General features: G+C 39.0%; 1 protein-coding gene across 2 annotated transcripts; it reads right to left on the bottom strand.

Moving 5' to 3' along the window:
• Window positions 1-3,512: 3,512 nt before the first annotated feature.
• Window positions 3,513-14,158, bottom strand: LOC107850987. Of its 2 annotated transcripts, none has more exons than XM_016695862.2 (8): window positions 13,981-14,158; window positions 11,133-11,311; window positions 10,711-10,837; window positions 10,459-10,527; window positions 9,517-9,618; window positions 9,260-9,441; window positions 6,927-8,733; window positions 3,513-4,426 (listed from the first exon to the last, which is right to left on the bottom strand). In XM_016695862.2, the coding sequence occupies exons 1-8, from the start codon at window positions 14,083-14,085 to the stop codon at window positions 3,899-3,901; spliced, it is 3,099 nt and encodes a 1,032-aa protein (XP_016551348.1). In that variant the 5' UTR covers window positions 14,086-14,158; the 3' UTR covers window positions 3,513-3,898. The 2 variants fall into 2 exon arrangements, with proteins under 2 accessions (XP_016551348.1, XP_016551347.1); XM_016695861.2 differs by having other exon boundaries at window positions 13,765-14,157.
• Window positions 14,159-14,562: the final 404 nt, after the last annotated feature.

Consider the following 14,562-nt stretch of genomic DNA (forward strand, 5'->3'; position numbering starts at 1 on the left):
ATTTCACTCGAAAATGTCTTTTTTACACCGTTTTGCTCGTTTGACCACCCAAATAGCCTTTCCAACACAAACGAACAACACTAGGCCGCTCCCCAACCTCTCTGGCACGCCCCGATTGATTTTTGACCCACAGCACGCCCGTATCGACCCTCAAAACTGTGGGCTATAACACATCGATTTGGCCCGAAAATGTATAGTTTGCACCATTTCGCCCGTTTGACCACACAAACGGACAACATTAGGCCATTCCACAGCCTCTCTGGCATGCCCCGATTGATTTTGGCCCATAGCACGCCCATACCCCTGGGCCACCCCCAAAATCGTGGGCTATAACACACCGATTTAGCCCGAAAATGCCCCGTCTGCACCATTTTGGTCGTTTGACCACCCAAATGGCCCCGCCCACACAAGCGGACAACATTAGGCCAATCCTCAGCCACCCCAACACGCCTCGGTCGATTTTTGACCCACTAAACGCCCTAACCCCGGGCCCAACCCCAAGATCGTAGGCTATAGCACATCGATTTGACCCAAAAATGCCCCATTACACCATTTCGCCCATTTGACCACCCAAATGGCCCCGCCCACACAAATGGACAACACTAGGCCGCTCCCCAACCTCCATGGCACGCCCCGATCGATTTTCGACCTACAGCACGCTTGGACCCAGTTTGCACCGTTTCGCCTGTTTGACCACTCAAATGGCCCCGCCCACACAAACGGACAACACTAAGTCGCTCCCCAGCCCCCCTGGCATGTTTCGATCGATTTTTGGCCCATAACACACCCAATCCTCAGGCCCACCCCCAGAACCATGGGCTATATAGCCCACCGATTTGGCCCAAAAATACCTCATTTACACCGTTTTGCCAGTTTGACCACTCAAACGGCCCCGCCCACACAAACAGACAACACTAGGCTATTCCCTGGCACGCCTTGATTGATTTTCGGCCCACAGCACGCCCGGACCCCGATCCCACCCCCGAATCCGTTGGTATAGCACATCGATTTGGACCAAAAATGTTGTGTTTGCACCGTTTCACCCGTTTGGCCACCCAAATGGCTCCGCCCACACAAACGGACAGCACTAGGCCGCTCCCTAGCCTCTCTGGCACGCCCCGATCAATTTTTGGCCCACAGCATACCTGAACCCCGAGCCCACCCTAGAAATCATGGGCTATAGCTGGGGTGTACAAAACCAATAACCAACCAATAAGATATTTTCTTATCGATTTTCGGTCCTTAACAGTTCGATTTTCGATTTAACCAATAAGAAAATACTTATAAAATAGAAATAGTAACAACTAACATAAAAAAATGAAATCTTAGTTACTAACAAAATCCTACCGAATGCATTTTAGTTTACAAGAATCTTTAAACTTGAACTGAATGTTCGCTAGAAAAAAAATTAAATCCTAATTGTTGGAAGCTATAAATGCTTTAACCTTTTCAATACGGTAATAGTCGAGCTTTATATTGTGCCTTTGTTGCCCTGAATAACTTAATACTTTGTGAATCACTAAATTGTGAATAAGTAGTGCATATAATATATATATAGAGAGAGAGAGAGATAAAGAGAGTGAGAGATTTACATATATAACATAAATAGGAATAAAACAATAACGTAGTGTATCTTTATTGGGTTATCGGTTTAACCGATAACCCAATAAGCTAAAATCGAAACCGAACCGTTTACCCAATAAATTTTTTTATAAAACCAATAAAAATCCGTTAATCTAATAACTCAATACCAATAATCCAATAACATTTTTATTGGTTTGATTTATCGGTACGTTAGATTTTTGCACACCCCTAGCTATAGCACACCGATTTGACCTGAAAATGTCTTGTTTGCACCGTTTTGTCTGTTTGATCACCTAAATGGCCCCTCCTACACAAATGGATAACACTAGGCCGTTCCCCAACCTCCTTGACACGCCCCGATTGATTTTCGGCACACAGCACGCTTGGATCCCGAACCCACCCCGAAACCGTGAGCTATATAGCACACCGATTTGGCCCGAAAATTTTTCGTTTGCATCGTTTCGCCTAGCACCAACAGATTTGGTCCGAAAACTATCCATACGCGCCGTTTCGCACGTTTGACCACCCAAACAACCCCACCGGCCCACCCTCTCCCGCTCCTCAGCCTGCCTAGGAGCCCTCAGTCGATTTTCATCCCAAAATCCGCCCGATGCTCGGGTACACCTTGAGATCTGTGGGCTAACACCCCACCGATTTAGCCCAAAAATGGCTCAATCGTGCCTTTTTACACGTTTGACTACCTAGGAAACCCTGCCGACCTCGCCAGCACACCCTCCCCGGCTCCTCAGCCTGCTCCCCCGCTCCTCAACCTGCCTAGGAGACCCCGATCAATTTTCGACCTAAAACGCACTCGAGCCCTGAGCACACCCCAAGAACCGTGGGCTAACACCCACCAATTTGTCCCAAAAACTGCCCGCTCGGGCCGTTTCACCAAAGCAACTTGACCCATTTAATAGACCTTCAAGGGACCCACTCAAAAAGTTTCGCTCAAAATTTTTTATGAAACCTCAGCCCACCCCTCGAACTGTAGGCTAACACCCACCAAAAGTCCAAAAAAACCCATAATTCTCTCGTTTCAATCGTTTGACTAGGAAAATGGCTCCCCAACCTCGTCTAAGCAATGGGATCCATTTAATAGGCCATCGAGGGACTGCTCGAGAAGTTTCGCTCAGAATTTTCTTCGAAGCCCGTGCTCACCCCTCGAACCGTGGGCTAACACCCACCAAAATTCACATAAAACCTACAATTTCTGTCATTTCGCCCGTTTGACTTAAAAAATGACTCCCCCAACCCTACCAAAGCAATCCAATCCATTTAATTGCCATCGTTGTATTACATTAGCCATGTTTAGAGAAGTAAACAAAGAACTGAAGCAGATTCAACAACTACTATATATAAATAAAATCAATTTATATATAGTGTAATTTCCGACGATGGAATTTGGATGCGCCTCTTGCATCCTCCAAGATCTGCCCTTGAGACTTCACATGCCAGAAATACAAGCAGAACTGCTACAACCACGATAATCTGGGCTCAAAACATGAGACTTTGCAACAACATATCACACACCATAACATTTTGCCATATCACCTTTAACAAAAACATACCCATTGTAATTTAACAAACTGGAATCTAGGGAGGATGGAGTGTATGCAGGCAGACCTTAACCATACCTTGGAGGTAGAGAGACCATAGTACCTTATCAAAGAAAAATATCTCAGGCAAGATTGCAATTTGAACTTGTAGATCCATACAGGCAAACAGGAAAGTTGCTTCCAAACCACTGACTGCTTCTGAAACATATCAAGGAACTACAAGTGAAATGACAAAACCTAAAGAACTGATAGATTATACATGGCAACCACCATGCTTTCCTCAAGAAAAAGCTTGTGACCAATTGGGAATACTACAACAACAACAATATATCCAGTATAGTCACACAAAGTGGGGTCTGGGGAGGGTAAGTGTACGCAGTCCATATCACCACCTCGGAGGTGAGATAGATTGTAAACGATTGGGAATATAAGTAAGAAAAAAGAAATTAAGCCATACCATCATCACTGGTAGACTACTATAATTAACTTACATCCTTTGTAATCAAAATAATCAGCTATACTTCAGAAGGAAAGTGGATTCTAGCACAATATAACAATACGATACTTAATTAGAGGTGTTTTCTTTTTCCCTCTTTACGTGGGAGACTTCTAAACCCCAGGTATACCATCGCAATCACATCTGCAATCGACTGTAGGTGGAATGCCATTATATACAGATCCAGTTATGAAAGTGAAGTGGCACTGTGAGACGCAGCCCCTCTAATATAACCTTACACCAAAAGCATTAAACATTTGCTTTAATTGGCCTCGCTTGCAACCCATCTCCTCCTTCGTGCTGGTCTTGGTTGCATAGTTTCAGTCAACACAGCAAACGGATCAACAGAAGGCTTAGAGACATTCTTTGAATCAATTTTGAGAGCAATAGGCTGCTTGAAACGCTCTCTACGCTTTTCCATCTTTGCCATGATCTCCAAAATCTTGGGGTTGTCCTGTCCCTCCACATTTTTATCATTAGCAAAATTCTTCATTTCACCGACTTCCGATTTGTCAGAACATGTAATTTCCCTTTTGATGAGTTTCCCGTTCATTTCTTCAGAAATTATCTGACCTTCTTCAATATCCAGAGACTCTTCCTGTTCAGCATCTGAGAATATATCAAACCTTCGTTTAGGATCAGTTGTCACATTTCGAGTTCTGAGTGTCCTCCTGAAGTAGGGTTTGCTAGCTCCATCAATAGGCTTCAGCTCCACATGACTATCTGAATCCAAGTGGCCATACCTGTCAAAGTATGTTACACCCCCTGCTTTGGAGAATCTTCCGGAGGACTGCAGATCCATGGTCACAAATAAAAAATCAAAATCCTGATAGTTTACACAATTAATGAAGAGAGGCCGCCTTATCGTGCATGAACTCACGTGACACAAATACTTACCATGAAGAAAATTAGAGAACTTGTTAACCATTAAAGGCAATAAGGCATAACTATCATACCAAGTACTAGCAAACTTGAAACTTCGAAAGGGGATGTAACTTAAATAGTCAAACAGAAGAGCTATATAATCAATGGCTATATGTGTTAGTAATAAATCATAACTGGAGGTGAAGACTATGAAGGAATTACGTACGTGCAAATCAAGAGGACTGGCCAAAGTAGAACATCATACTACAGTTTACCAATAAGTACAGCCAAGAAGAAATTTAAAACATAGAATGTGTCAGGAACAAGGATAATGCAAAGCTTTATAATGTCGTCATGGTATATCAACATAAAAAATAATACAAGAGACTGCTTATTTGCTACATGGCATCAATGTATGATACAACAACAAAATACCCATTGTATTTCCACAAAGTGGGGTCTGGGGAGGGTAAAGTGTAGGCAGTCCATACCACTACCTCAGATGAAGTAGAGAGGTTGTTTCCGATAGACCCCTGGCTCAAGATAGGTAACAGTATAATCAAACAAACAAACGAAAAACATAAAAGCACACAACAAAAAAGGGAGACACACTGCTAGATAATAAAGAAAACAAGACACCCACACGGTAATACTATAAATCATCTATTCAAAATCAAGGACATCACCGAAACACCACGAACACGCAACTACAGACGTAGATTCCAAATTCTCGAAACAGCATAATTAACTTTATTAATTATTTTGATGATGGAGGTAGAGATTTTATAGAAAAGATGAGGAGAACCATGCAGACACCACGTAGAGAACCTCAAAAAAAGACAGTTTCCGCGATTGTCAGTACTACCTGGAATATCAGAAGTGCTAAAAATACTTCCAAGATATGATGTTAAATTGTCATGCCCTCATACAGAAAATCAGTATTCTTGATTTGTTCTTATCTACTTACGATCCCAAGCACTATATATCAAAACATTGTAGATTACTACACCTAACACCCCCTCCCCTTAAAAAGAGAGAAAACAAGACTTCATTCTAGTCCAAGTTAAAGCAGGAGCAATACCTAATATGGCCTCTCAAAAATAGAATTTGGAGCATCTCTCTGGCTAAAATTATCATTTTTTTTCTAGATGACATAAAAGGAGCATGCATGAGGACAGCAACTTCAGTGGTGTAGCGACCTCTTCTGTCTTATTTCATTGCCCAACTCACATTCTTGAACAGGGTTTGAAGTCATCATTTTCAAATTATTTGATATTGAAGAACAAATGAAAGCAAAGATAACAATACAAGAAGGAACCCAGTGTAGTCCCATAAGTGGGGTCTGGGGAGGGTACAGTGTATACAGACCTTACGACTTCCTTTTTAAGGAAGAGAGGTTGTTCCCGATAGACCCTCGGCTTAAAATAAAGCATATCCAAGCAGTTAGGAAAACGAATGCGAAATGAGAGTAGTAGCAATACCGAAATAATGTGAAATGAAGAGTAGAACACAACATAAAGAGGAAAGAACAGTAATGACAACAACATAATGAGATAATCAAAGCGCGCACACACACCAGGTGATAACCAAAATCAAAGAACAAGAAACTCAAACAGACTCGAGAAAGAAAGATCTACAACCCGTTTAAACCACAAGAAAAGAAATTCTTTTTGTTAAGTGAGATCTTGTGAGTTAGAAGTAATAGTAAACCTCAATATGCATACAATTTAGTGATACCCTATCCCAGCTATACAATTTGGTGAGATTTCTGAGATCCTCTTTACTGATATTAACGTTGGAGTATACAGAAAAACATTACTTCGGGAGGCTTACTGTTGCAGAAGATTACCCATATAACTCCACAAAGACAATTAACTTCGGGAGTCCTCGCTCATTTTTTGCAAAAGAGCAATCACATTAGATATCTAATGTACCCCAAGTAGCAAAAGACTAACACCAACTGGAGCTACATAACAGTAACATGCGCCTTACACAAACACACTTTTCTCGTCAATGTATCTATACTGTCAGTAAGAATGTGGATGCACTTTTTTTGTTGGATAAACTATAAAAGAGGAAAACCGACTAAATGCTCACCAATGGATTTATATGGTTTCATATGTAACTAGAGAATACTGATGATCAATTGATCATAGAAACGTAAGAATTCCTAGAATAGCAAGCCCAATATGATTTTGAAATTGACAAGTTCAATTTTCTAAGGGCCAATTTAAGAAATTTAAAAAGAAAAAAGAACGAGGCAACATGAGAACTTCACAGAAAAGGAACATCTGAAATCAAACGCACGGGGAAATTAGGAGACCTTGGTAGCATGGGATGACATTGCACAATGGACCCAACATATATAGAGAACTCATATTTACATATTGACTATACAATCTTGACATTCGTACATGCAAAATTACCTCTCCGTTCTCAACTACCAAGCCCATGTCAACAGAATCTCTTCCCCTTGGGAATCTCCTCCAATGATTATCTTTATGAAGATTTTTAGTCCCTTGACCAGATTGCCTGGCATTATTGCCTCCCCTTATCAATTTGTATTTTTCATGGTCCACATGCCTGTCATCTAAAAGTTTTTCTACTGAGTTGGGTCCATGTTTTTTGTCAAATGAATTAAACCTTCTGCCACTTGAATTTCTTCTGGACAAATATGATGTCCTCTCAGCATCTAATATATTTTGCTGATATCTAGAACAATTTTCATTTTCAACCCCTTGCATCCCTTCAGATTGCCAGCCCCCTCTTCTTCTTTTAAAATTATCTTGATTACAAGGATAGTTGATAGTCTGATCGGCACCAATGGAGTTGGTCAGATTAGCAAACTGACCACCATCACATTTCCTAATCCTACTGAATATTCCATCTCTGCCACGTGGCAGTCCAAGGCTCTGCCACCTTCTGCTAGCTGTACAAGATTCCCTATACAAACAAAAGGATGGAGGTCGATACCCGTCAAATCTCCCTTCCTCATCCTTTAGATCCATGCAACATATATCATTTGAACCTTTGCAAGGACTGTTCTCTCTCCTTTTGCCCCTGATAAGGCTTTTAATTTCTCTTCTGAAACAAGTCAAATTTACATGATAGTCATCTTCTAGAATATTAGTATCCCTGTCGTTGTATGGTCTATATCTGTTATCAGTCTCTTCCATGACATCGTAGATGTAATTACATTCAGCTACAAGATCATCAGTCCTCACTCTCTTGTTATTCTGCAGCTGATCTATCTTCCACAGTCCATGACCGGGTTTCTCGCCATCTAAATAGGGAATATACTTATCGATCCATTGATGCGATTCATGAAAAGAAACATTGTCCATATCCTGAACAGTAAGTCTTCTCCTAAAATGGGGTCTATCTCTTTCCAACAATTCATCATCTGCATATATTGATAGTTCAAGAGGATCTAGCTTTGTTTTCACTCTTCTACTGCCAGACCAATTTTTGTCATTTCTGCATTTTAACTGACATTCCATCTCAGTATTCTTTGTATAAGAATACCTGCATGGATGATCAGAAAATTGTCCTGCATTAGAGTCAAAAGGTTCTGCCCTCTTAAAATGTGAAGTATCTTCCCTTTCATGAGAGTCAAAAGCATATCGTCTATCCTTCTGCCTGTGTTGGATCACAGCTGAATTACGCCTTTCATACAGTGTCCTAGCATCAGATTTGCGGGAATCCTCATCTTTCAGGTGAGTGGAAATTGTTTCACTCATTCTAGCAGATCTTCTGTCATGCGGCAGATCTCTTTGCACAGACCTTCTACTTCGTGCGAAATATTTAGGATCATCAGACTTTGCTCTAATATGATCCGTTCCGGAAATTGGCTGGTGATCAATTGTGCCCTTCTCCCGTAACTCAGATTCTGCATTTGATAATAACTTTGTACGATGGTCATGAGATTTCTCCAAGTTAAGAGAAGTCCCATCTCCAGATGTGCCACCGTGACTTAGAGAACAACAAGATGAACCTGGGCTATGCTCTCTACCTCCACCAAGCAGTGGTTCTTGTAGCTTTATAGGTTTTCCTGGATCAGATACGTCTCTCTCACTACTTTTATTTGCATCATGAGAAGATTTAATTGCCCCCAAGGCTTGATCGACATTACAGCAGGTCCCCTCTTGGTGGTATGACCCATCTGCGTCAGAGAACTCAGAATTTCCGCCGTTATCTGAATCTATAGACACGTGCTCACGAACAGGTGAGTTCCTGGAATCCAGAGTTAATTTTATGAGAATGAAGTAACTGGAATCATTATATACATTTTGATGCATCATCAACCAGCAGAAAATCAGGTGAGATGTGAGAAGAAAAAACTAAAAGTAAAGGTGAAGATAGCAAATAGAAAGACAACAACGAAACAGATTACTCATGGTCCATGGAAAAGGAAATATCTGAAAAATTTGACAAACATTTTGCAAGAATGTCTAGGATAAAATACTTAACAGACTTAAAAGCTGACGACTTAGACAAAAAACTTAGCAGACTTAAAAGCTGACAACTTTAAGCCAACTAAGCATCAAAAACATGTGAGAACTTATCACATTTCAAACTCTTATATTGCAGCTTATACAACATTCGAACTTTAACTACATATGAATTTAAATCTGCAAGGTCATTTTTACCGACATGTCCATTCCAAAAGAGTTTTATTCCATTTGAAGATTAACCAGAAAGAGAATAATCCTAGTAGAGTTACAGACTATCATCACAATTCAACCAGTAGATCTCAGACCTTCCAGATGTAGAGTTGCCTGATCCTTCTCCAGTTCCTTCCAAGCTGGCTAACTCATCTTCGCTGGCACTACTGAAACAGAGAAACTCCTTATTATCTCCCCCAACATCTCCATTCTCGGATGCATCCTGCTGCTCTTTTGTAGAACTTATGGGAACTTCCATTGACTGCTGCAAAGCAATCTGGTGCCAGCACAACCCAGTGAGCACACAGCAATTATATGGTCAAGAAGAGGGAAGAACCAAAAAATTTGATACCTGTATGACAACACTAGAATCCCGATCCTGTGGAAGTCCCACGTCTGTTGATGGTTTGCGCTCAATCTTGCTCTCTTCCACCTCTATTTCTCTACCTTTTGGCTGAAAATTAGCAAGTTCATACAGTAAAGATCATTAATAGTTCAATTTCAGATAGCATTTAAGAACTGTTAGGTAGCATAGACATCTATATTTTTAAAAAAAAAATCCATCTTCAGCATGGTCTGAACAGAAGGCACTAGTTTTTTCTTCTTTTTTTTTTCGAGAAGAACAGAGACACTAGTTTACCAAATGAAATTCAAATTAAAATGCCCATCCATCATAAAGTTAATCTGATCTTTCACAAGTTTTGCCAACACTAACAGGTTCTCATTCTTCAGCACCCTCAAACGAGTGGCAACCAATACATTGACAACTCCAATACTGCATCTCAACAAAGAGGGATCAAGAGAAGAAGGGCCACTAAGCATAAGAAAGAGGGAGAGAATGAAAGAACCAACGGTATACAGATGTAGGTTTCATTAAGGGTGCCTACGAGCATTTTAAGGCAGTCCTTTTCGAATGAAGTATCAGACCAATGCCTTTACTCAATTACTTATTTTGTGTTTAAGAAAGGGTTAAGAACAAGGACTTTTGCAATTTTTTGACATGTACAGAGGTGTTGTGGATGATCCTGATTAAGTAAGGAACTTTGTAAAGACATAGCAGTATGGGCTGCTGTTAACTACAACAACTTCCACTGGCTGGAGCAACTGTTCTACTCTGTTCAAAATGGCCAGTTTTTATGGACATCACTTCTTGAACAACACGGTCCCCCTCAGCTTTCACACAACCCATTTGACACTCAAAGCTTCACGTGTTGTTTCTTTTTCTTGATAAGGTAAGGCTTCACCGATTGATTTGAGAAATAGTAAATGTTAACAATTATCCAGAGATACCTACCTTACTATTTTTCGAAGTCTTGTAGTCTGAATTCTTGACCACCTTTTTTGCTTGTTCTCGGTGCTCATCCTATTTCAAAAGTCACGACCAATGATAAACATGCAAGACGTGCAATAAAAATGGTAGAAGCAACTTTGCCGCTATACATTCTAGAAAATTGGGAAGAAGAACAAAAACAAGGGATAACAAGAAATGACAAAAGGAAAAACTTAATACATATCAGAAACAGAAAATCGTGTATGCATTTATTACCAGACAGTGGCAATACTGTTTCCAACTATCTTCATCAAACCCAAAATTAAAATAATCTGTCAAATCAGCGCCTGGATACCGCCAAGGTTTCGTCTCAAACATATCAATATTCACGTCCAAGATATTCCTGAAAAGTTATGGTATCAATACATATCTGTGACATATGAAAAGATCAAGCCGACAAAAGAACGTAGAATAGTTTTATCTTGTAACCCTATTTCATAACAGTTCTTTGATGAGATGACCAACACTATCTTCAAAAAGCAAATATGCACCAGGAAAAGTGGAACCAGTTGTTCCAAATGCAGATAATTTTCATAAGGATGTTTGAAATGTAGATTTTTTTCTGTAACAATGGAAAAGCAACAAAACACTTTAACCAAAGATCAGAATACGGGCTAAGTTTGACAAAATTTATTAACCTCGACCGAGGAAGTGAAAAGATCTGTCCATTTTGAGCAGCAAAGCCTGAGCCCACCCTTTGCGTGTAGCTATTATCCTCCCAGTTGCCCTTAACCAATGTTGTAGTGTAAGAAGGCGCGCAAAAAGATCCATTGACTTTGAGATGACTTGAATATGATGCTTGTGGAAGTCTTGTGCTCTGAAGAGAAGTGGAGAATATCATAATTCGGGGCATGAAACATTATGAAGTAACAAAAGTACAGAACTGTATTTATCCATTTTCTTTTCATATAGGTGGCATTCAGGCCAGCACCTTGACTAATCCACAAAAGCTTAACTGCATTAATTCATCTAAATGCTGAAGAAGTCTATAATCGTGATAATTGTCACACTTGAAGAATTCAAACAGATAATCGAGAAGAAAACACCTAATGACATTTCCAGTAAAATCTCAAGTTGCAACAAGTGGAGGTAGGTGCATTACAAAAAGATAAACTGAAAAACAAGTGAAGCAAATATTCTCTTCATTTACTTTGAGAAAGAGCAAAACCAAGTACATGATATGGAACTTTATTCTGGCAAATAACAGTACATGTATGTCAAATTAATTAATCAACTCGTCTTAGTCAGGTTTAATACTTGAAATAACACCCAAAAAATTTTGAAAGATCAAGTATTTTTCTCCCACTCCAAGATATTGGGGATTTCTCGCTTCCTAAGTTTCAAACTAAGTGAACTTTGAATAAAATTTAAAAATAGAATTTCACCATTTGATATGAGGATATTTGTAGATTTATAATCCGTAATTTCGTGCCTCTCTACCTGTCAAATTAGGGGCAAGGTCTGAGTACACTCTACCCCTCCCAGACCCCACTTGTGGGACTATATAGGGTATGTTGTTGTTGTTGTTGCAGTCCCTAATTTCGTGTAGCTTCGGGATATCTATAGTCTATAGTCTGATTTTAGATTAAATTGACCTTGATCAGCAAATAATGCCAAACAAATTTGAACATAGTAAATGGCATGAATATCAAAATATACAAACCTCATAATCTGTTTTACACTAACCTCCCCCGTTTTTCGCATAGAATCAAACCAAATAAGCATTCAAAAATCAATGCAACTCATCTAATCAAGTTCAACAATCAAGCAATACAAAAATAATTACAAAATAATTCAAATTACACTACTTTTTTTCCACTAAGGGGTCGTTTGGTAGCTAGTTTGGAGGTGAGTTATGCAGGTATTAAATCCTACATACTTAATACCATGTACGGTAGCTAGTTAGGAGGTAAAACATTTATATTTAATAAAGTGTTTTTCTTTCAATTTAGGAACCCAAATAACTAATACATGTATAAGGTACGAAGTAACTTATGTATCAAATTTATGCAGGATAGACAGTGGAATAACTAATATATGCATACCTAATACGTGAATAACTAATTGCATAACTAATACATGCATAAAATAATACATAAATTACCTTATAACTAATCCCTACATTACTAATACCTCCATGAATCTTACCAGCTACCAAACAACCCCTAATTTCACAATCTAATGCTACCTTGTAACTGTTTTTTTTCTCCACCGCCATTTTCGCTTCTATTCGAATTCTGTCCTATACCATTTCCTTCACCATTTAAACCTCCACTTTCCTCAATTTCATCTTCACCAGATCCTCCATTACGAAAACAATCATCACTTTCATCATCATTCTACACTATATTCAAATCATCCTCACTCTCACTCTCATCGTCACATTCCTCTTCTCTCACTTCATTTTCAATGACAACAACAAATAATACGATAACTAAAACAAAACAACAGGTAATGCTACACTAATTTAGAAATAAAATTCAAATTTACACTACTTTTTTTCACTAAGTTCAAAGTCTAATACTACCTTATTACAATTTTTTTCTCCATTTCCATTTTCGCTTCCATTTGAATTATTTCCTTCACCACTAAAACCTCCACATTTTCATCATCATCATGATCATCAACTTCATCATCATTCAAAAAACAATATTCAACTCATCCTCACTCTCGCTCTCACATTCCTCTTCTCTCACTGCATTCTCGATAGCAACAACAAATAATACGACAAGTAGATAACTGAAGCAATACAACAACAAATAATACGATAACTGAAGCAAAACAACACGTAATGCTACACTAACACAACAACAACAACAAGCGCAGTATAGTCCCAAAAACAGACGCAGACCTTACCTCCATCTCGAAGAGGTAGCAAGGTAATGCTACACTAAGAGATACATAAACTATTTCAAAATTAAATTCAAATTTACACTACTTTTTTTTCTCTAATTTCACATTTTAGCGAGTAAAACTGTTCTCTCCATTTCCATTTTCGCTCCCATTCCAGTTTTCTCCATACCATTTCCTTCACCACTAAAACCTTCATACTCGCTCTCTCTCACATTCCTCTATACTTCTTCCGTTCTACATCTTCATTATGAGAGTTTCCAGTAGCATCATACTCCATTTGAATCAAGTATGTAAAGCAAATATAGTAGCAAATAATCTTAACAAGAGAACACTTGGCAACCACAAATAATACGATAACTGAACCAAAACAACACATAATGCTAGACTAATTTAGAAACAAATTCAAATTTACACTACCTTATAACTATTTTTTTCTGCATTTCCATTTTCGCTTCCATTCGAATTATTATTTCCTTCACCACTAATACCTCCTTTTTCCACATTTTCCTCAATTTCATCTTCATCCTCATTCAACACAATATTCAAATCACTCTCGCTCTCACTCTCACATTCCTCTTCTTCTTCCTGTACTACATTTTCATTATTAGAGTTTCCAATAGCGCTGTACTCAACCTTATGTAGGGCAATAGCATTGATTGCCGAGCTTGCTTGGACTTCTACGTCAGCGTAGAGATCTCCGAAATCGTCGTCGGCGACGTCGCCGGCGACGTTAACCATTTTCAGTGAACACAAAATGTGTGAGCTAAGGGTTTAACAGCAGATAAACCCTAAACCTGAACATGTACTATTGGTATTTAATGGAAAGTTTGGGGATGAAAATGCAATAAGTTGTCCTTTTGGGGGGGTGTTTGGTGTGACCAAAAAATGTTTCAAGAAAAATGAGTTATTTTGTGCTATTTTGAAATATTCTTTCAAATAGTAAAATATTTTTTTATTTTTTTTATATAACTGTGGCGTTCGGGCCAGCTTTTACGCACCTCGATTAAATATTTTTCATTTATAAAATGACTATCGTCACGTATATTATTATCCTATATAAGAAGTAGCAGTGGAAGCAATTGAAGCAGGCACAATTTTGTATAAGAAGCGACAGTGAGAGCAGCTGAAGCAGCCACCACTTCATCGACATGGCAAGTTGACACACTTCGAAAAAATTATCATCTCTCTGTTTTAATTTATTTATTTTACTTTCCT

Source organism: Capsicum annuum, chromosome 12 (assembly GCF_002878395.1).
Source record: "Capsicum annuum cultivar UCD-10X-F1 chromosome 12, UCD10Xv1.1, whole genome shotgun sequence".
Lineage (NCBI taxonomy): Eukaryota > Viridiplantae > Streptophyta > Magnoliopsida > Solanales > Solanaceae > Capsicum > Capsicum annuum.

Coding starts and splice junctions, on each gene's coding strand:
- LOC107850987 (XM_016695861.2), bottom strand. CDS start 14,085: ATGGTTAACGTCGCCGGCGACGTCGCCGACGACGATTTCGGAGATCTC. Junction 10,838..11,132: donor TTTTCACTTCCTCGGTCGAG/GTTAATAAATTT, acceptor ATAACTTTTCAG/GAATATCTTGGACGTGAATA. Junction 9,619..10,458: donor AGACTTCGAAAAATAGTAAG/GTAGGTATCTCT, acceptor GCTAATTTTCAG/CCAAAAGGTAGAGAAATAGA.